General features: G+C 43.8%; 1 protein-coding gene across 1 annotated transcript in view; it reads left to right on the forward strand.

Moving 5' to 3' along the window:
* Nucleotides 1-22,336, forward strand: part of scn4ab (sodium channel, voltage-gated, type IV, alpha, b) — a 214,308-nt gene that overhangs the window by 145,793 nt on the left and 46,179 nt on the right. Inside the window, 2 exon segments of the mRNA XM_034189852.1 lie at nucleotides 1,406-1,502; nucleotides 9,253-9,407. Of these exon segments, the coding sequence (XP_034045743.1) occupies nucleotides 1,406-1,502; nucleotides 9,253-9,407 (252 nt within the window).

Here is a 22,336-nt window from a genome sequence, read left to right on the forward strand (position 1 = left end):
AAGTAGTGCTGCATCCGAGCTGCATCCGAGCTGCATCCGAGCTGCATTTGAATTCCTTGTACAGCAGACCAGCACAAATGTAGAGAGCATGCACACTACTGTCGTGCTGCAGTCGAACTGGGGAATAGTCGTACAGGGGCTGTACCAGTGGTGGGCACAGTTCCGCTAATCCGCTAACCACTAATTGTCAAAGCTGATGTTTTCATCATCAGATTTAGCTTTTCAGATAACTTTGAAAACCAGCAAACCAACCAATTAGCTTCTGATAAATGTAGGTCCGATAATGTTTAGACCACTAACATTTTTTGCAGGCATACCGAATAAAGCTTAACAGTAAAAAACATTTATGAAGTCTGAAGTCAAAAATTTTAGCACCTACCTGTTAAATGTTTCCTAGCACACATACAGCTCTATCCTCTGCAGGCAGAGGAGAGCTGGTTACAGGAGAGAAAGGAAGAGAGAGAAAAAAGATGATTTGCGCTAATTTTGAAGGTTTTAGTGTTTGGACCACATATGCCACAGTGCATTATGGGTAACGTTTCATGACAGGAGAAATGCATTGAGACACTGCATACGGACAACAGTATTAAACTCTTTGTATATTGTGCCTAAAACTCTTGTGAATATGTTCTCTGGGTTTATAGACGTTGTTATTGTGTTTGTTTTATGTATGCATGCCAGAAACTCATGTTATTAAAAATTTTCAGGGTCTATCCTGCCATCTACTGGCCAGTAGATGGCAGTACTGGCCAGTTGCTGCAGTCTAAACCACAGATATACGGCCTCAACAGCACAGAGAATCCACATTACGACAATTGTAAATGAACATTATACAACCAAAATGTACATTTTTATGCTTTTCATCACATTAATAAGAGGCTGCAGCAACTCTCTGGTGTGCAAAGAATATGGCCAATACTGCCATGAACACTGCCACTTACTGGCCAGTGCATTACTTTAAAACTAAAACATAGCTGATATTTTCACTATATAAAACCTAGAAGTGACGTTAATTTAAGTAACTTGTCTGGAATTAGTTTGGTTAAAATTTTAACCATAAGTTAAAACTGTATGCCTGTTGATGACTTGCGTGATATGCCGGCAAGTCATTATGATGTAAAGAGAAATTGTTTTTTCGCTCTCTCTTCCTTTCTGTCCTGTAATCAGCACTATCTTCTGCTTGCAGAGTATAGTGCTGTCTCTCCTGTAACTAGCTCTCCTCTGTCTACATCTCTTTTGCTGAGAGAAAGCTAATCTGACACAAAAGCGCTGGCTTGTTGTTGTGTCAGTAGCTCCAAATGGGACAAATTTATCCATGTCTTGTGACATACAAAGCACCAATCAAATGACAAGGATCCACTCAGCCATTATATAATCTGTTCTGCTGTTGGATGTGTCTTTGCAGTGTGAGGAAAAGTCCTCAAAGTGCAGCACAGTGCAAAATCTCCCTGACGTTCATGAAGATATTGATGAAGGTGGACCTGAAGATTGCTGCACTGAGAGTAAGAAAACACACACACACACACACACACACACACACACACACACACACACACACACACACACACACACACACACACACACACACACACACACACACACACACACACACACACACACAGACATGTTGATGGTTTGGATGAAGTAACTAATCAATCAATCAATCAATCAATCAATCAATTTTTTTATATAGCGCCAAATCACAACAAACAGTTAAACAAACAAGGCGCTTTATATTGTAAGGCAAGGCCATACAATAATTATGTAAAACCCCAACGGTCAAAACGACCCCCTGTGAGCAAGCACTTGGCTACAGTGGGAAGGAAAAACTCCCTTTTAACAAGAAGAAACCTCCAGCAGAACCAGGCTCAGGGAGGGGCAGTCTTCTGCTGGGACTGGTTGGGGCTGAGGGAGAGAACCAGGAAAAAGACATGCTGTGGAGGGGAGCAGAGATTGATCACTAATGATTAAATGCAGAGTGGTGCATACAGAGCAAAAAGAGAAAGAAACAGTGCATCATGGGAACCCCCCAGCAGTCTACATCTATAGCAGCATAACTAAGGGATGGTTCAGGGTCACCTGATCCAGCCCTAACTAACTAATGAAAATAACTCAGACAGAACAATCTGAGAGAAAGAGTCTAACCAAATACCGGCATCACTGAAAGCAGCCAAAGATAACGATACGTCTTTGGGATGGTTATGAGTAATTTTTTCTCTAATAGTTAAAATTTTATTAGCAAAAAAGTCATGAAGTCATTACTAGTTAAAGTTAAAGGAATACTCGGCTCAATAGAGCTCTGACTCTTTGTCAGCCTGGCTACAGTGCTGAAAAGAAACCTGGGGTTGTTGTTATTTTCTTCAATTAGTGATGAGTAGTAAGATGTCCTAGCTTTACGGAGGGCTTTTTTATAGAGCAACAGACTCTTTTTCCAGGCTAAGTGAAGATCTTCTAAATTAGTGAGATGCCATTTCCTCTCCAACTTACGGGTTATCTGCTTTAAGCTGCGAGTTTGTGAGTTATACCACGGAGTCAGGCACTTCTGATTTAAAGCTCTCTTTTTCAGAGCAGCTACAGCATCCAAAGTTGTCTTCAATGAGGATGTAAAACTATTGATGAGATACTCTATCTCACTTACAGAGTTTAGGTAGCTACTCTGCACTGTGTTGGTATATGGCATTAGAGAACATAAAGAAGGAATCATATCCTTAAACCTAGTTACAGCGCTTTCTGAAATACTTCTAGTGTAAGGAATCTTATTCCCCACTGCTGGGTAGTCCATCAGAGTAAATGTAAATGTTATTAAGAAATGATCAGACAGAAAGGAGTTTTCAGGGAATACTGTTAAGTCTTCAATTTCCATACCATAAGTCAGAACAAGATCTACGATATGATTAAAGTGGTGGGTGGACTCATTTACATTTTGAGCAAAGCCAATTGAGTCTAATAATAGATTAAATGCAGTGTTGAGGCTGTCATTCTCAGCATCTGTGTGGATGTTAAAATCTCCCACTATAATTATCTTATCTGAGCTAAGCACTAAGTCAGACAAAAGGTCTGAAAATTCACAGAGAAACTCACAGTAACGACCAGGCGGACGATAGATAACAACAAATAAAACTGGTTTTTGGGACTTCCAATTTGGATGGACAAGACTAAGAGTCAAGCTTTCAAATGAATTAAAGCTCTGTCTGGGTTTTTGATTAATTAATAAGCTGGAATGGAAGATTCCTGCTAATCCTCCGCCTCGACCCGTGCTACGAGCATTCTGGCAGTTAGTGTGACTCGGGGGTGTTGACTCATTTAAACTAACATATTCATCCTGCTGTAACCAGGTTTCTGTAAGGCAGAATAAATCAATATGTTGATCAATTATTATATCATTTACTAACAGGGACTTAGAAGAGAGAGACCTAATGTTTAATAGACCACATTTAACTGTTTTAGTCTGTGGTGCAGTTGAAGGTGCTATATTATTTTTTTCTTTTTGAATTTTTATGCTTAAATAGATTTTTGCTGGTTATTGGTGGTCTGGGAGCAGGCACCGTCTCTACGGGGATGGGGTAATGAGGGGATGGCAGGGGGAGAGAACCTGCAGAGAGGTGTGTAAGACTAACTCTGCTTCCTGGTCCCAGCCCTGGATAGTCACGGTTTGGAGGATTTAAGAAAATTGGCCAGATTTCTAGAAATGAGAGCTACTCCATCCAAAGTGGGATGGATGCCGTCTCTCCTAACAAGACTAGGTTTTCCCCAGAAGCTTTGCCAATTATCTATGAAGCCCACCTCATTTTTTGGACACCACTCAGACAGCCAGCAATTCAAGGAGAACATGCGGCTAAACATGTCACTCCCTGTCCGATTGGGGAGGGGCCCAGAGAAAACTACAGAGTCCGACATTGTTTTTGCAAAGTTACACACCGATTCAATGTTAATTTTAGTGACCTCCGATTGGCGTAACCGGGTGTCATTACTGCCGACGTGAATTACAATCTTACCAAATTTACGCTTAGCCTTAGCCAGCAGTTTCAAATTTCCTTCAATGTTGCCTGCTCTGGCCCCTGGAAGACAATTGACTGTGGTTGCTGGTGTCGCTAACTTCACATTTCTCAAAACAGAGTCGCCAATAACCAGAGTTTGATCCTCGGCGGGTGTGTCGCAGAGTGGGGAAAAACGGTTAGAAATGTGAACGGGTTGGCAGTGTACACGGGGCTTCTGTTTAAGGCTACGCTTCCTCCTCACAGTCACCCAGTCGGCCTGCTTTCCCGGCTGCTCGGGATCTGCCAGAGGGAAACTAACGGTGGCTAAGCTACCTTGGTCCGCACCGACTACAGGGGCCTGGCTAGCTGTAGAATTTTCCACGGTGCGGAGCCGAGTCTCCAATTCGCCCAGCCTGGCCTCCAAAGCTACGAATAAGCTACACTTATTACAAGTACCATTACTGCTAAAGGAGGCCGAGGAATAACTAAACATTTCACACCCAGAGCAGAAAAGTGCAGGAGAGACAGGAGAAGCCGCCATGCTAAACCGGCTAAGAGCTAGTAGCTGCGCTAAGCTAGCGGATTCCTAAAAACACACAAAGTGAATAATGTGTAAATAATTTAGAGGTGATTCAGCAGAGGGAGTGCTTTAGTTAAGGCACGTGAAGATTACACTGTGAAACAAATCATTATCTAGGTAACTAGATCAATCTAACTGCGCAGATTAAACAGCTAACAGATACAGCAAAACACCGCTGTGCTCCGGAACAGGAAGTGATACAATACCGCAGTGAGAGCCAACCACCAGTAGAGGCAAGCAAGAGCCTCTTGCTTGCCTCTACAGCCCAACATGAACTTTGTGTAGTTCCTCAGTCCTGCAAAAAATGATATAAGAAATCCTAACAGCTCTTCATGTCTCCAGATGGCAGCGTAGTGGATTTGGTTTGTATTTTGTTAGAAGAATTAGTAGTGTCAGTTAGCTGCTTTAAATGTTTATAGTGGAGCAGCTTAACTACAATTTCCATAATAATTGTGCATTTTGTGATAAAAGCATCAAATTTGGCAAACATATTCTAAATTAACTAAACTATATCACATTATTTGTCTGATCATAACAATTCCAAAAAGGTATAGTTTGGACTATCTATGACTGAATGTTCTGAAGTTATGAGGTTAAAAACTGCAAAAATGGTGAAAAAGGTAAGTTTCAGTTTGTACAGGGGTCAAAACTTAAAGTTGCTCCAATGTTGGTAAAAAAAATTATGCAAATTATTGGTTGAGTTAATAGCATTTTAAAAAAAATAGTTTGCATGATATGTCATGCTTAGTTATCATGTTATGGGGTAACCTCACCAGATCATTATTGTAAATAAGATTTTTTTCTTAATAACTTACCTGGTTAAATAAAGGTTAAATCAAATCAAAATATCAATCAATCAATCAATCAATTTTTTTTTATATAGCGCCAAATCACAACAAACAGTTGCCCCAAGGCGCTTTATATTGTAAGGCAAGGCCATACAATAATTATGTAAAACCCCAACGGTCAAAACGACCCCCTGTGAGCAAGCACTTGGCTACAGTGGGAAGGAAAAACTCCCTTTTAATAGGAAGAAACCTCCAGCAGAACCAGGCTCAGGGAGGGGCAGTCTTCTGCTGGGACTGGTTGGGGCTGAGGGAGAGAACCAGGAAAAAGACGTGCTGTGGAGGGGAGCAGAGATCGATCACTAATGATTAAATGCAGAGTGGTGCATACAGAGCAAAAAGAGAAAGAAACAGTGCATCATGGGAACCCCCCAGCAGTCTACGTCTATAGCAGCATAACTAAGGGATGGTTCAGGGTCACCTGATCCAGCCCTAACTATAAGCTTTAGCAAAAAGGAAAGTTTTAAGCCTAATCTTAAAAGTAGAGAGGGTGTCTGTCTCCCTGATCTGAATTGGGAGCTGGTTCCACAGGAGAGGAGCCTGAAAGCTGAAGGCTCTGCCTCCCATTCTACTCTTACAAACCCTAGGAACTACAAGTAAGCCTGCAGTCTGAGAGCGAAGCGCTCTATTGGGGTGATATGGTACTACGAGGTCCCTAAGATAAGATGGGACCTGATTATTCAAAACCTTATAAGTAAGAAGAAGAATTTTAAATTCTATTCTAGAATTAACAGGAAGCCAATGAAGAGAGGCCAATATGGGTGAGATATGCTCTCTCCTTCTAGTCCCCGTCACTACTGTAGCTGCAGCATTTTGAATTAACTGAAGGCTTTTTAGGGAACTTTTAGGACAACCTGAAATATGTCACATGTCATAGAATCCAATGGACGTCAAACTTCTTTGACCTTTACTTTGGACACCAAGCATTCAACATAGTCCAAACGATTCCATTTTTTAAATCCTTTTATTTCAGCCAATAATTTGCATCACTTTTGTTACCAAAAATGGGGCAACTTTAACTTTTGACCCCTGTAGAAACTGAGACCTTTGTCACCATTTTTGCTGTTTTTACCCCATAATGGGCCTTTCACACTGAACGCGTCAGAAGCATCAGAGGAGTCAGGAATTGGTCTAAAAAGCATTATTTCAATGAGACGCGTTGCTTTTTAGAGGCGTCAGAAGCATCGCGTCAAAAGCCAAGCTAAAGCGACGCTTCTGATGGGAGCGCGCATTGCCACTTGTCGGCAGACTGACGCGGTCAAAGTTCAACCCAATCCAACTTTCGACGCTCTGAGCTGTGACGTAGCTTTGCGCTGTCCAATAGGAACGATGCGTCGGGCCAAAACACGGAAGACTAGTAGCAGAAACCACTGATCTCTACAAAACAGATCGGTGCAGAAACTACTGATCTCTACAAAACAGATCGGTGCAGAAACTACTGATTTCTGCAAAACAGATTGGTGCATAAACCACTGATCGATACCAAACAGAAACGTGTCACAAGACTGCTCATTTATAGAGCAGTTTTCTGAAGAAAAGAAACCACTCTCATTTCAACCAGAAAAACAGACACTGTAAATAAATACAAATGTTTATTATAAATGCAACAGGAAATAATTTAACAATGACTACAGTGTGATTGTAAAGTAGGATTTCTGTGACATAAAACTCATGATGAATTTTTATAGTCATTTCAACTTGTAATTACGTCAAAATATGTATTTGCCTTTAATGCTGTTATCAGGACAATCATTTCTAAAATATGAATTTGAGCACAATAAGTGGAGAGCTTCTACCTGTGCAAATGTCTCTGGACTTTGATTTCGTGGACATTTTTAATGATCCGTTCATTTATTGTTAAAATATAAAATGAAACAGCTTTTTAAAAAATAATAAAATAGTTGCTGTTCAAAGAGCCTTTTATTTAGAAGCAGGTGATGTTCTGCTGGATTCTCTGGACCAGATGAAGGTCTCTTCTGCAGCTTTGAACTCTGGTGGTGTTGCTGAAGACACTTTTGTCCTATTTTGAAGAGCAGAGATGTTTTCTTTCGACTGGACTTCGTGGTGTTCAGCTCATCAGTGGAAGTTTGGTTGTCTGCACAGCAAATGTTCCTGATTGGGACAAATAAAAATATTTCTTTAAATATAAAGAAACAGTAAACAGTTTATATATTAAAAAAATGGAGAAAATGATGGGGGAAAAAAATGCCAGAAAAAAGTTATTTCTTTAAAGTTACTTAAAAGTTATTTAAAGTTGAGCTTTTGTGGTCTCCGAAAAAAGCTGTAGCTTTATTTGGTAAAAATAAAAAAGACTGAACCATTTAGAAATTAAAGTGTTCACTCAGATCAACTGTGCTAAAAGGCTACACTAACGTTAGCCGATCATTAAACCTTCACAGCAGTTCAGTAAACATCACGTTTTACTTTTATATTATTCTCACCTTGATAAAGCTGCAGAACTAAACTCTGTTGGGCAAACTGGGACTTTGCATATATCCAAAAAGTGGGAGACTTCAGACTGAGTGGGTTTGCTCCATCACCCCGGCTGCCTGTCTTGCTCTGCCAAGGGATGATGCCCCAAATCCCGGCTTCTCCTTGCAGGTCGGCCCACTGTCGCGGTTCGATCGATATCCCACCAAGTCGTCAGTCCTCCCTCGGTCGGCGTAATTCTGAAAAGTAGCTGAAACAAAGCTTCTCCCAGCAGGGTGATGGGAGAATCGTTCTACTGCTGTTTTTTAAAGCTTTTTTGTGGTTCAGGCGACGCAAATTCAAGATGGCGATCGCTCAACTTTTTTTCGGGTTGTGGAAACAGCCAGAGTGTGACGTAACAATTTCCGCCTCCCTTGACGCTTCCGAAGTGAAGCAACTGACATCATGACACATTGGAAACGCATTGGCCTGGCGTTACGACACGTTGGAAAGCTTTGATGCATCATCCTGAAGCTTTCAGTGTGAAAGGCCCATAACTCTAGAACATTCAGTCATAGAGTGTCCAAACTATACCTTTTTGGAATCGTTATGATCAGACAAATAATGTGGTATAGTTTTCAACATGATTGGAGCATTTTCAAATTTTGACCCCTGTATAAATCTTTATTGACCCCTGTAGCTCATTAGAGGTCAGCTCCAGGATGGTTCCATTTCTGAAAATAAACATGAATTGATTTAGAATATGTGTGCCAAATCTGATGATTTTATCCAGGAATGCACAGTTGTTTTGCAATGCCGCCCCACTATTAGCTAAACACCGTAGTGTGCGCATGTGAGGTTGTTGGGATGTGCAATAGCAAACTTCACCAAAATTGCATGCTAAAAAGTACTATTGCATGGTCAATGAAACACAACCGCAAATAGTATGAATAATCCATGTCACGTGACATACAACCCACCAATCAAATGACAAGGATCCACTCAGCCGTTATACAAAGTTTAACAAATGAGGTTCCAGATCAAGGAGAGGTTAATGTTAGTTTCAAATTTCAGACAAAACCAGAGTGTGCTGCTGGCTCCTTTGCATATTTTAATGAGGGCATCTCTTTTCCTTACTTTAACTTAAGAAAATTCCATGATATACAGTGCCATGATCCTAAAGTCTGCCCCCTGGTGTTTGTTTACTTTTTATTTCTATCTCTGGCGCCCGCTCTGCTCTTCACGGGAGGTGCACAGCTTCATCATCTCTGTGGAATTGAACCTACAAACCTTTTTGTTCCACCATGCTGCTCAAAGGTCTCATTGTTTTAATATGTCTCTGGCTGTGGGACCATGTTGGAATGTTTTTTGAAATGTGGATTCAGCGTGTTGTGTTGTTCAGAACTCTGCTGTGTGTGTCTGTGTGTGTTGTGTGTGTCAGAGTGTTACAGACGGTGTCCCTGCCTGGACATAGACACGTCTCATGGCAGAGGGAAGACCTGGTCTAACTTCAGGAGAGCATGTTTCTCCATAGTAGAACACAATTACTTTGAGACGTTCATTATCTTCATGATCCTGCTGAGCAGCGGAGCGCTGGTGAACAAACACATTCATCCTAAAACTGTGTGAACAGTTTATCTGAGTGTTTGTCTGTTTTAACACAATGACTTATCACTAACTTTCACACTGACACTGTAAATACATTTTAAATTAACCAATTTTTTTTGTGCCCCAACACAAAAATACTGTCTGCATCTTGATAAAGTTTTAATTGTCCCACAAAATGCAGTATGAATGAATGAATTAATTAAATTTATTTTGAACAAAGGAAAAATAAAAAATAGTCCACAAGAAAGTATGTCAGCTAAGAAACAATGCACAAAAAGAAGTAGGAAGAAGTAAACTCCTAACCCCTTCTTAATATTCAAATATTTAATATTAAAAGACAACTCAATTACATCAGCATGTAAATCCAAGGTATTTACAGCCCAATACCCCCATGCCAAAAAAATAAATGATAAACAAAAATAAGTGCTGTATATTGGTGCTTCTGTAATTCTTCATCCAGCCTGTTCCACAAATCCAGCCCACAAACTGAAATACAAAGTTTTGGACATTCGACATATGTAATTTATGTGTAGAAGGAACTGTTTGGACCCAAAACTGATCCCTGAGGTACCCCACATGTAACATTCATACATCATGATCATTTATATTCACAAATATGTACAAATTGATGCCTGTTAAATAGGTTTTCAACCAGTTTAGCACAGTTCCCCTGATATGGCCTCATTCAGTGAGTGATCTAGACCTGGGTGCATGTTGGTCCTTGGAAAGAATTTGGTGATAAATGGATATGTTTAATGAGATACAATGAGACATTTGGAGACTACTGCAAAGATCTTTGCACAGCAAAGCATAGCGTAGCATAGTATAGCAAGCTCCTTCAATTACTCCATTACTTTAGGTTTCAACAACACATAATTTAACCAGTCAGTTCATCCCAATGTGGGCTGTGCCCTGTAGAGGATGAAAACATTGCCTGATTTTTGTTTTTAGCTTCATAGACTGTTTCATAGTGTCTAATGCTGTGAGAAGAGCTTCCTGATTGAAGAAAAAACATTATTATTCCTTAGATTAAGGGACGCGATCCTCTAAACAGTGTGTAAAATGGCTAAAAATTGATTTTTACCATATGTGCTGTGCACCATCAGGTTTAAAGTCTCCACAGTGATCATCTCTATGCTTATTAACAGTGAAGCTCAATGTAACACCAACGCTGAAGATCCACAGCATGAGCTTCTGGATCTGTTTGGTCTGACTGGCTGTCAGGAATGTATGTGTACTAACAAACACAGCTGATGGCTGCTGGAGAACCACTAACCTGGTTAAGCCAAACCAGAGGTGAGTTAACTTGAACATCACATTAGCATCCAGAGAAACAAAGCCAGCAATTCAGTAGCTAAGATGTTTTTGTCCAAACCTCTGTGATGTTTTCAGAAACTACAGGAATATGCCACTTAAATTAGTAACCTCAATTTTTTAAAAAAAATGTTTATCAGTGAAAAGTGATGCTTTGTGTATTTTTGCATTTTAATATGGATGTTAGAGGATTGTGGTACGAAATAGCAAAGTACTATTATGTTCAATTCAGTAAACTACGGAATTGTAGGTGATCATCAGTGCAGCCGGTTGTTTTTACTTTAAATTAAAATTTATTTTAATTTAATAATAATAAGAACTTTATTTTTAATACGGCTTTCCAGAAATCAAAGCACCGAGAAAGATAAACACAAGACTAAAACTACAACAGTGCACATACAAATATACATACAGTAGTGTTCAGAATAATAGTAGTGCTATGTGACTAAAAAGATTAATTCAGGTTTTGAGTATATTTCTTATTGTTACATGGGAAACAAGGTAGATTCACTAGATTCTCACAAATCCAACAAGACCAAGCATTCATGATATGTACACTCTTAAGGCTATGAAATTGGGCTATTAGTAAAACAAACTAGAAAAGGGGGTGTTCACAATAATAGTAGCATCTGCTGTTGATGCTACAAGCTCAAAACTATTATGTTCAAACTGCTTTTTTAGCAATCCTGTGAATCACTAAACTAGTATTTAGTTGTATAATCACAGTTTTTCATGATTTCTTCACATCTGCAAGGCATTAATTTTGTTGGTTTGGAACCAAGATTTTGCTCATTTGCTAGTGTGCTTGGGGACATTGTCTTGTTTAAACACCCATTTCAAGGGCATGTCCTCTTCAGCATAAGGCAACATGACCTCTTCAAGTATTTTGACATATCCACACTTATCCATGATACCTGGTATGCGATATATAGGCCCAACACCATAGTAGGAGAAACATGCCCATATCATGATGCTTGCACCACCATGCTTCACTGTCTTCACTGTGAACTGTGGCTTGAATTCAGAGTTTGGGGGTCGTCTCACAAACTGTCTGCGGCCCTTGGACCCAAAAAGAACAATTTTACTCTCATCAGTCCACAAAATATTCCTCCATTTCTCTTTAGGCCAGTTGATGTGTTCTTCGGCAAATTGTAACCTCTTCTGCACATGTCTTTTATTTAACAGAGGGACTTTGCAGGGGATTCTTGCAAATAAATTAGCTTCACACAGGCATCTTCTAACTGTCACAGCACCTACAGGTAACTCCAGACTGTCTTTGATCATCCTGGAGCTGATCAATGGGTGAGCCTTTGCCATTCTGGTTATTCTTCTATCCATTTTGATGGTTGTTTTCCATTTTCTTCCATGCATCTCTGTCCATTTTAAAGCATTGGAGATCATTGTAGATGAACAGCCTATAATTTTTTGCACCTGCATATAAGTTTTCCCCTCTCCAATCAACTTTTTAATCAAACTACGCTGTTCTTCTGAACAATGTCTTGAACGTTCCATTTTCCTCAGGCTTTCAAAGAGAAAAGCATGTTCAACAGGTGCTGGCTTCATCCTTAAATAGGGGACACCTGATTCACACCTGTTTGTTCCACAAAATTGACGAACTCACTGACTGAATGCCACACTACTATTATTGTGAACACCCCCTTTTCTACTTTTTTTTTTTACTAATAGCCCAATTTTATAGCCTTAAGAGTGTGCATATCATGAATGCTTGGTCTTGTTGGATTTATGAGAATCTACTGAATCTACTGGTACCTTGTTTCCCATGTAACAATAAGAAATATACTCAAAACCTGGATTAATCTTTTTAGTCACATAGCACTACTATTATTCTGAACACTACTGTATATACACCTATTCCTGCATTTCAGACCTGCAACACATTCCAAAAACAGTTGGAATGAGGGCAGTTTAGTAATGAGGTAAAATAATAATAATGATTATGATTTCAACAGGTGATTGCAATCATGATTTCGTACAAAAGCAGTAGCTATCAAAGACTGAGTCTTTGAGAAGCAAAGCAGAGGATCTCCAGTTTGTTAGCAAATGCTTTGAAAAACTTTTTAAAACCAATTTTCCTCAAAGTTTTGAAGGAATTTGCATATTTCTCCATCTATCTTCTATATACTAAGCGTGGAGGTCCCATTTTTTGTCCTCAATGTTCTCTGGATCTGCTCACCTCACACATCATCTCTACGCTCTCGATCTTCCCATATCCTCTGTAGTTACAAACGCACATCATGTCTCTTTCACAGATCCCCTTAACTGACCACATTTTGCAGTTAATTAGAACCGCCGATCTGTGATACACCGCCAGTTTCCGCCAGATGGCATTTTTGCCTAGCGAGTATGAATCCGTCCAGCTTCTATGTATGACATTCAATGCATTGTCACTGAGCACTGCTTTTTTGTCTGTAGTTCATAAAGGTAGGTCATGGAAAATTATGTGAAGATGTTTTCTAGGACAAAAACATCCACAGATTCCAAATCTGCCATCACATTTGCACCAGCTATTATGGTTCGGGCGCTATGGGCCCCCGTTTTGACACCGAAAATAGCTCTCGGGCAAGCCCCCCCAACAAAATGCATAAAAACAGTATAGTTTTGTGAAAATGTTGCTTATTTATTGCAAACAAATGTCAGCATTTTTTATTACACTTTGTTTCCAGTCTTGACGTGAATTTTGTGCATTCTCATAATTTATTATAATCTGTCATTCCCATCATACTTCAGTATACACTAGGTGGCGCTGTTACTGCTGCAAATGTCTTTTACTGCCACCTGGTGTTGTGATAGATACATTTTATTGACAACTTCATAACATAATCAGAAAAAATTAAAAGTTACATCCATTTTCATTACACTACAGAGTCAGTCATTTCATAATTATTAGGACTTAAATAAAGGCTCAGTGTATCTGTTATAGCTGCTACTTCAAAATGCTTTGAAAGCTTTCTTTTGGAATCTAATACGTTGTCTCAGTATACTGCTGCACACTTTCCTGTATACTTTGTTAGTATATAATATTATTAAAATATTCAAGGAATCTGGAGGAAGTTCATTGCATGAAGGACAAGAGGGTAAGACTACACTGAAGACCAGTGATCTCCAATCCCTCAGGGGACACTGCATCAAGAACTGTCATTCATCAATAACTGATATAACCACATGGGCAATGGATTACTTAGTCAAGCACAACAATGCGGAATTAGATTCACAAATAATGCTTAAAATTTGCTGTGTAAAAATAAAGAAAGCCTTATGTTAACCTTGCACAGAAGTGGCTTTGACGTCTCTGGGCACAGAGACATCTGGGTTGGACCACTGCACAGCAGAAATGTGTGTTGTGGTCAGACAAATCAGTATCCCAGGTGTATTTTTTGATCAGGACTATAGAAGACAAGGACATCCAGAGTTATCATAATACAGAAAAGTACATTCATATTTTAAGGAAGCATATGCTGATTTCAAGAGATGTTTTTCAGGGATGTCCATGCATTGCTGTGTAAAAATAAAGAAGCCTTATGTTAACCTTGGAGAGAAGCAAGGATAACAACGCATGACTTCTCATGTTTTCCAGGAATGTCCATGCAGTTTTCTGCAAGACAATACAAACCACATTCTGCACACATTAAAAAGGCACGACTGTGGAAGAAGAGGGTATGGGTACTGGACTGGCCTGCCTGTGGTCCTGACTTGTCCCCAATAGACAAAGTGTTGAGCATTTTGAAATAGAAAATGCATCAACAATGACTTGTTACTGTTGCACAAATTAAGATGTGTTTACAGGAAGAATGGAACAAAATAACACCTGAAATGCTTCATCACTTGGTTACCTCAATGCCAAAATGTCTTTTGAGTGTTGTGATAAAGAATGGCAATATTGCAATGCAGTAAATGCTTTAGCATCCCAACTTTTTTGGAAAGTGTTGGAGGCCTTTAAATGCATGAATGGGTGTACAAATAAAGTTGACCACAGAAAATATGAAATATATTGGGTTCATAATCTGCAATGAAATAAAAGTCAAAGTAAATGTAAGAATCACTTTTTTCTGGATTTTTCAAACTGTCCCAACTTTGTCTGATTTGGTGTTGTAAAAATTTTGGTGTATTTTTCCTGTTTTATTTTGAATTTTTCATGAGGATAACTGGGGATTTTCACAAAGTATTTAAGTCAATTGATTCTGCTACTATGTGTGACATTTTGAGAATTTGCATGGTCCCCAGTAAATTGATAGACATTATAGTCAGTTTATGTTCAGGTACTACTTCTTGAGGACGAAATGGTAATAGAGTGCATTTCCGGAACACTTTCCTTCTGAAGCAGATGCTCAAAGTGATGCCTCAACCTACATGTCAGCATGCTGTCATGCAAGATGGTCAACGACACACTGAGAGCAACTAGGGATTAAAGGTCTTACCCAGGGACCCTTGGTGATTTTCAACTCTGACAGGGATTTCAACCAAGGATCCTCTGTTCTCAAGCCTACTGATTAATCTCTTGGCCATCACCTGTCCAAATGGACTTTGATGACCTTGGCACTGCAACAGAACACAAAATGAAAAACATGATGGTATCTGAAAACTTTCAGAATGATCAAATAACAGTAGTGTCCAAATGAAAGTACTTTATGCTAAACTGAAACAGGACAGGTACAGTTGCATGCAAAAGATTGGGCACCCCTGATAATTTTCATGATTTCCCTTTATAAATCATTGGTTGTCTGGATCAGAAATTTCAGTTAAATATATCATATAGCAGACGAACACTCTGATTTGAGAAGTGAAATGAAGTTTCCAGTATTTACTGAAAGTGTGCAATAATTATTTAAACAAAATTAAGCAGGTGCATAAATTTGGGCACCCCAACAGAAAAAAATACATCAATATTTAGTAGAGCCTCCTTTTGCAGAAATAACAGCCTCTAAACGCTTTCTATAGCTTCCAATGTGAGTCTGAATTCTGGTTGAAGGTATTTTGGGCTATTCTTCTTTACAAAACATTTCAGGTGTTGTGTGGACCGCCCAAAGAGGAGGTACTGCTGGCCAACACCAGAGGGTGCTCTGCCTGTAGACGGGCTTCAGGCACCAGAGGGCGCAGTTCGCCAGGGACCCTGACAGCTGTCCATCATCTCATCTAGCCATCCATAAAAGCCTGGAGAAGACACCAAATCATCTGACGTTCTCAGGTAAACTCTCAGCCATCTTCATTCTGTTTCAGCTAAGCTTGTTGTTGCAACGTATTTTGCTACTAAGCTCGAGAAGCTGTACTTTGCATTCTGAGTTTGCAGACATTTCAGTACACTTGCAGCTGGTCAGGAGGAGTTGGCGTTTCCGCTCCTCAGCTGTTAAGTGAGAGTAGGATCTGCACAACTGTGAGAAGTGGGAGGTGGTGTTTTTCTCCCTTCATTATCAGAACTCTGCTGACTGTTTGCTGGGTGTGTGCACACACCCACCCTTGACTGTTTCTGCTCCCTGCCAGCAGTACCCGATCTGACAGCTGAGATGGTGGCCACCTGGTGACTCGGGACTTGGCGGCTCTGGTGTGTTCCAGATCCGTTGGCGGTGGAAATCGTGTGGGTCCCGACTCTTATCTGGACAGGTGTCTCCTATCCTCGAGCCTGCCCACACGACACCAACTGTACAAATTGACTGTAGTATTGAATTGTATCTGTATTCGTTGTGCACATTTCACAACATTAAAAGTGTTACTCTTTACTTCCATTGACCGTTCATTTACGCCCCCTGTTGTGGGTCCGTGTCATTACACTTTCACACAACAGGATTTCTCGGCCAACTGTCATGGATCCTGAGGGGCGTCAACCATAGAGTGAACCACCAATGGAAACGCAGGAGGCACAGGGACCAGCAGGAGGCATATTAGGTGAGCTGCAGCAAATTCTAACCACCTTCACTGCTCGGTTGGACTTGGTAACCGAGCAGAACGTAATCCTCAATCGGAGGATGGAGGCTCTCACCGCTCAGGTGGAAGCGCACGCACAGGGCGCTGCTGCGGCACCTCCTCCTGTGTGAGTGCCAGATACAGATATTCCAGTGGCCGTTCAACGAACCCCCCCCCCCTTCCCCTGAAGCATACATAAGTCCTCCTGAGCCGTATAGAGGCTGTGTCGAGACATGCGGTGATTTTTTATTGCAGTGTTCGCTGGTCTTTTCACAGCGTCCGGTCATGTACGCGTCTGACGCTAGCAAGGTGACTTATGTGGTGAATCTGCTTCGAGGAGAGGCACGCGCCTGGGCTACGGCACTTTGAGAGCAGAACTCACGGCTCCTTACTACATACACTGGGTTTGTGCGGGAGTTCAAACAAGTGTTTGATCATCCTAACAGAGGTGAGACCGCTTCGAACGTGCTGCTGTCGATGAGACAGGGGCGTCGGAGCGCAGCCGAATATGCAGTCGACTTCCGCATCACGGCAGCGAGGTCCGGCTGGAATAACGTTGCGCTCCGCACCGCCTTCGTAAGCGGACTGTCTCCAGTCCTGAAGGAGAATTTGCTGGTGAAGGAAGAACCGCGGGATTTAGATGGGCTTATTGATCTCGTTATATGGCTTGACAGCCGACTAGAAGAACATCGCCGGGAGTGAGGCGAAGGGCGTGGCCGGGCACGAGCCGTCCCTCTTCCTTCCGGGTCCGAACGGATGTTGTCGTCCCCCCGCTCCACTGCCAGAGCCCTCCGTGAGGTGACAGCTCCCCCTGCTGACGAAGCTATGGACACGAGCAGGGCTAAAGTAAAATTAGAAGACAGACAAAGGAAGCTGGCCTGTGGGGAGTGTTTTTTCTGCGGCTCGAGTGAGCACATACAGAGAAATTGCCCCAAACGGTCAAACTACAACGCCCGCCCTTAGAGACTGGGCTAAGGGTGGGCCATAACACACATGAGGGGAAATCCCGCAAATCCGCACGAATCCCAGTTACGATCCTAAGTGGGGATTTAACCCTTCATGCCCCAGCACTGGTGGACACGGGGTCGGAGGGGAATCTGCTGGATAGCAGATGGGCAAAGGAGGTTGGGCTCCCTCTAGTGGCCTTACCGTCACCATTGTCGGTGCGGGCTCTAGATGGCACCCTTCTCCCTTTAATCACACACAAGACACAGCCAGTGACAATGGTTGTGTCTGGAAATCACAGGGAGGAGATTGTGTTTTATGTAACACCTTCTACCTCCCGAGTGATTCTGGGTTTTCCATGGGTGTTAAAACACAGTCCCCGGATTGATTGGCCGTCTGGGGTTGTGACGCAGTGGAGCGAAACCTGCCACCGGGAGTGTTTAGGATCCTCGGTTCCACCCGGTGTGACAGCTAAAGAGGAGGTTTTAGTCCCCCCCAATCTGGCGGCGGTGCCAGCTGAGTACCATGATCTTTCCTTTTTGCTAAAGCTTATAGTTAGGGCTGGATCAGGTGACCCTGAACCATCCCTTAGTTATGCTGCTATAGACGTAGACTGCTGGGGGGTTCCCATGATGCACTGTTTCTTTCTCTTTTTGCTCTGTATGCACCACTCTGCATTTAATCATTAGTGATCGATCTCTGCTCCCCTCCACAGCATGTCTTTTTCCTGGTTCTCTCCCTCAGCCCCAACCAGTCCCAGCAGAAGACTGCCCCTCCCTGAGCCTGGTTCTGCTGGAGGTTTCTTCCTGTTAAAAGGGAGTTTTTCCTTCCCACTGTAGCCAAGTGCTTGCTCACAGGGGGTCGTTTTGACCGTTGGGGTTTTACATCATTATTGTATGGCCTTGCCTTACAATATAAAGCGCCTTGGGGCAACTGTTTGTTGTGATTTGGCGCTATATAAAAAAAAAATTGATTGATTGATTGATTGATCTTGCTGACGTCTTCAGCAAAGATCTGGTGCTCACATTGCCCCCGCACCGTCCGTACGATTGTGCCATTGATTTGATACCGGGTGCTGAGTACCCGTCCAGCAGGCTGTACAACCTCTCACGTCCGGAACGCGAATCAATGGAGACCTACATCTGGGACTCATTAGCTGCCGGGTTGATCCGGAACTCCACCTCCCCGATGGGTGCTGGTTTCTTTTTTGTGGGCAAGAAGGACGGCGGACTCCATCCATGCATTGATTACAGAGGGCTGAACGAGATCACTGTTCGCAACCAATACCCGTTACCCATTCTGGATTCGGTGTTCACGCCCCTGCATGGAGCCCAAATATTTACAAAGTTGGATCTTAGAAATGCGTATCACCTGGTTCCGATCCGGAAGGGAGACGAGTGGAAGACGGCATTTAACACCCCGTTAGGTCATTTTGAGTACCTGGTCATGCCGTTCGGTCTCACCAATGCCCCCGCGACGTTCCAAGCCTTGGTTAATGACGTCTTGCGGGACTTCCTGCATCGGTTTGTCTTCGTATATCTAGACGATATACTCATCTTTTCCCCGGATCCTGAGACTCATGTTACGCATGTACGTCAGGTCCTGCAGCGGTTGTTGGAGAACCGGCTGTTTGTGAAGGGCGAGAAGTGTGAGTTCCACCGCACTTCTTTGTCCTTCCTGGGGTTTATAATCTCCTCCAACTCCGTCGCCCCTGATCCGGCCAAGGTTGCGGCGGTGAGAGATTGGCCCCAACCAACAAGCCGTAGGAAGCTGCAACAGTTCCTCGGTTTTGCAAACTTCTATTGGAGGTTCATTTAGGGCTACAGTCAGGTTGTTAGCCCCCTGACAGCCCTGACCTCCACTAAAGTCCCCTTCACCTGGTCGGATCGGTGCGAAGCCGCGTTCAAGGAGTTGAAACAGCGGTTTTCGACTGCACCAGTTCTGGTGCAGCCTAACCCTGATCGCCAGTTTATTGTCGAAGTGGATGCCTCTGACTCAGGGATAGGAGCCGTGCTGTCCCAGAGTGGGGAGTCCGATAAGGTACTCCATCCTAGTGCCTCTTTTTCCCGCAGGTTGACCCCGGCTGAAAGGAACTATGACGTCGGCAATCGGGAACTTCTGGCGGTGAAAGAGGCTCTTGAGGAGTGGAGACACCTTCTGGAGGGAGCCTCGATTCCCTTCATGGTTTTCACGGACCATCGGAACCTGGAATACATCCGGACCGCAAGGCGTCTGAACTCCAGGCAAGCCCGTTGGTCACTGTTCTTTGGTCGGTTTGACTTCCAGATCACGTATCGCCCCGGGACTAAAAACCAACGGTCCGATGCACTGTCCCGGGTGCATGAAGAGGAAGTCAGGCCAGAGCTGTCGGATCCACCGGACACCATCATCCTCGAGTCCACTGTCGTCGCAACCCTCACCTGGGACGTGGAAAAGACCATCCGGGAGGCCCTGACACGACACCCGGACCCCGGAGATGGACCTAAAGACCGGCTGTACATCCCACCAGAGGCCAGGGCTGCGGTCTTGGACTTCTGTCATGGTTCGAAGCTCACCTGTCACCCAGGGGTGCGTAGAACTGTGGCAGTGGTCCAGCAGCACTTCTGGTGGGCGTCGATGGAGACCGACGTCCGGGAGTACGTCCAGGCCTGCACCACCTGTGCCAGGGGCAAGGCTGATCATAAGAAGGCCCAAGGACTCCTCCAGCCGCTGCCGGTGCCTCCTTGCCCCTGGTCCCACATAGGTCTGGACTTCGTTACGGGTCTCCCTGTGTCCCAGGGCATGATGACCATCCTGACGATAGTGGACCGGTTCTCCAAGGCGGCCCACTTCGTGGCCCTCCTGAAGCTCCCGACGGCCCAGGAGACTGCAGACCTCCTGGTCCACCATGTCGTGCGTCTGCATGGTATCCCCACGAATGTAGTCTCGGATCGTGGTCCCCAGTTTTCCTTGCAAGTCTGGAGGAGTTTCTGTAGGGAACTGGGGGCCACTGTGAGCCTCTCGTCCGGGTAGCACCCTCAAACCAATGGACAGGCAGAGCGGACGAACCAAGACCTGGAGCAAACTCTGCGGTGTGTCACCTCCGCACACCCGACGGACTGGAGTCAACACCTGGCCTGGATCGAGTACGCCCACAACAGTCAGGTCTCGTCTGCCACCGGCCTCTCCCCCTTTGAGGCGTGTTTGGGGTACCAGCCCCCATTGTTTCCAGCCGTGGGGGGAGAGGTTGAGGTCCCCTCGGTCCAGGCCCACCTCAGGAGATGCCGTCGGGTATGGCGCACTGTCCGCTCTGCTCTTCTGACTGCCCGGACGAGGGCTAAGGACCATGCAGACCGCCGGTGTTCCCCAGCCCCTGCATACCAGCCCGGGCAGGAGGTTTGGCTATCAACTAAGGACATCCCTCTGCAGGTGGACTCCCATAAACTAAAGGACAGATACATCAGACCTTTTTCTATCATCAAAGTCCTCAGTCCAGCCGCAGTGAAGCTGCGGTTGCCAGCTTCACTGCGGATTCATCCAGTCTTTCACGTGTCCCGGATCAAACCGTATCACACCTCCACCTTCTGCACTCCCGGACCAGCGCCACCTCCTGCCCGGATCATCGATGGTGAGCCTGCGTTGACCGTCCGCAGGCTTCTGGACGTCTGTCGACAGGGCCGGGGGTTCCAGTATCTGGTGGACTGGGAGGGGTACGGACCCGAAGAACGCTCCTGTGTGAAACGGAGCTTCATTCTGGACCCGGCCCTCCTGACCGACTTCTACGCCCGATACTCCGACAAGCCTGGTCGGGCACCAGGAGGCGCCCATTGAGGGGGGGGGGGTCCTGTTGTGTGGGCCGCCCGAAGAGGAGGTACTGCTGGCCAACACCAGAGGGCGCTCTGCCTGTAGACGGGCTTCAGGCACCAGAGGGCGCAGTTCGCCGCCAGGGACCCTGACAGCTGTCCTTCATCATCTCATCTAGCCATCCATAAAAGCCTGGAGAAGACACCACACCCCTGCCGAGAAATCATCTGACGTTCTCAGGTAAACTCTCAGCCATCTTCATTCTGTTTCAGCTAAGCTTGTTGTTGCAACGTATTTTGCTACTAAGCTCGAGAAGCTGTACTTTGCATTCTGAGTTTGCAGACATTCCAGTACACTTGCAGCTGGTCAGGAGGAGTTGGCGTTTCCGCTCCTCAGCTGTTAAGTGAGAGTAGGATCTGCACGACTGTGAGAAGTGGGAGGTGGTGTTTTTCTCCCTTCATTATCAGAACTCTGCTGACTGTTTGCTGGGTGTGTGCACACACCCACCCTTGACTGTTTCTGCTCCCTGCCAGCAGTACCCGATCTGACAGCTGAGATGGTGGCCACCTGGTGACTCGGGACTTGGCGGCTCCAGTGTGTTCCAGATCCGTTGGCGGTGGAAATCGTGTGGGTCCCGACTCTTATCTGGACAGGCGTCTCCTATCCTCGAGCCTGCCCACACGACACCAACTGTACAAACTGACTGTAATATTGAATTGTATCTGTATTCGTTGTGCACATTTCACAACATTAAAAGTGTTACTCTTTACTTCCATTGACCGTTCATTTACGCCCCCTGTTGTGGGTCCGTGTCATTACACTTTCACACAACATCAGGTTTGTTGGTTTCCGTGCATGGGCAACCTGCTTAAAATCACACCACAGATTTTCAATAACATTCAGGTCTGGGGACTGAGATGGCCATTCCAGAACATTGTACTTGTTCCTCTGCATGAATG

Source organism: Thalassophryne amazonica, chromosome 16, assembly GCF_902500255.1.
Source record: "Thalassophryne amazonica chromosome 16, fThaAma1.1, whole genome shotgun sequence".
Lineage (NCBI taxonomy): Eukaryota > Metazoa > Chordata > Actinopteri > Batrachoidiformes > Batrachoididae > Thalassophryne > Thalassophryne amazonica.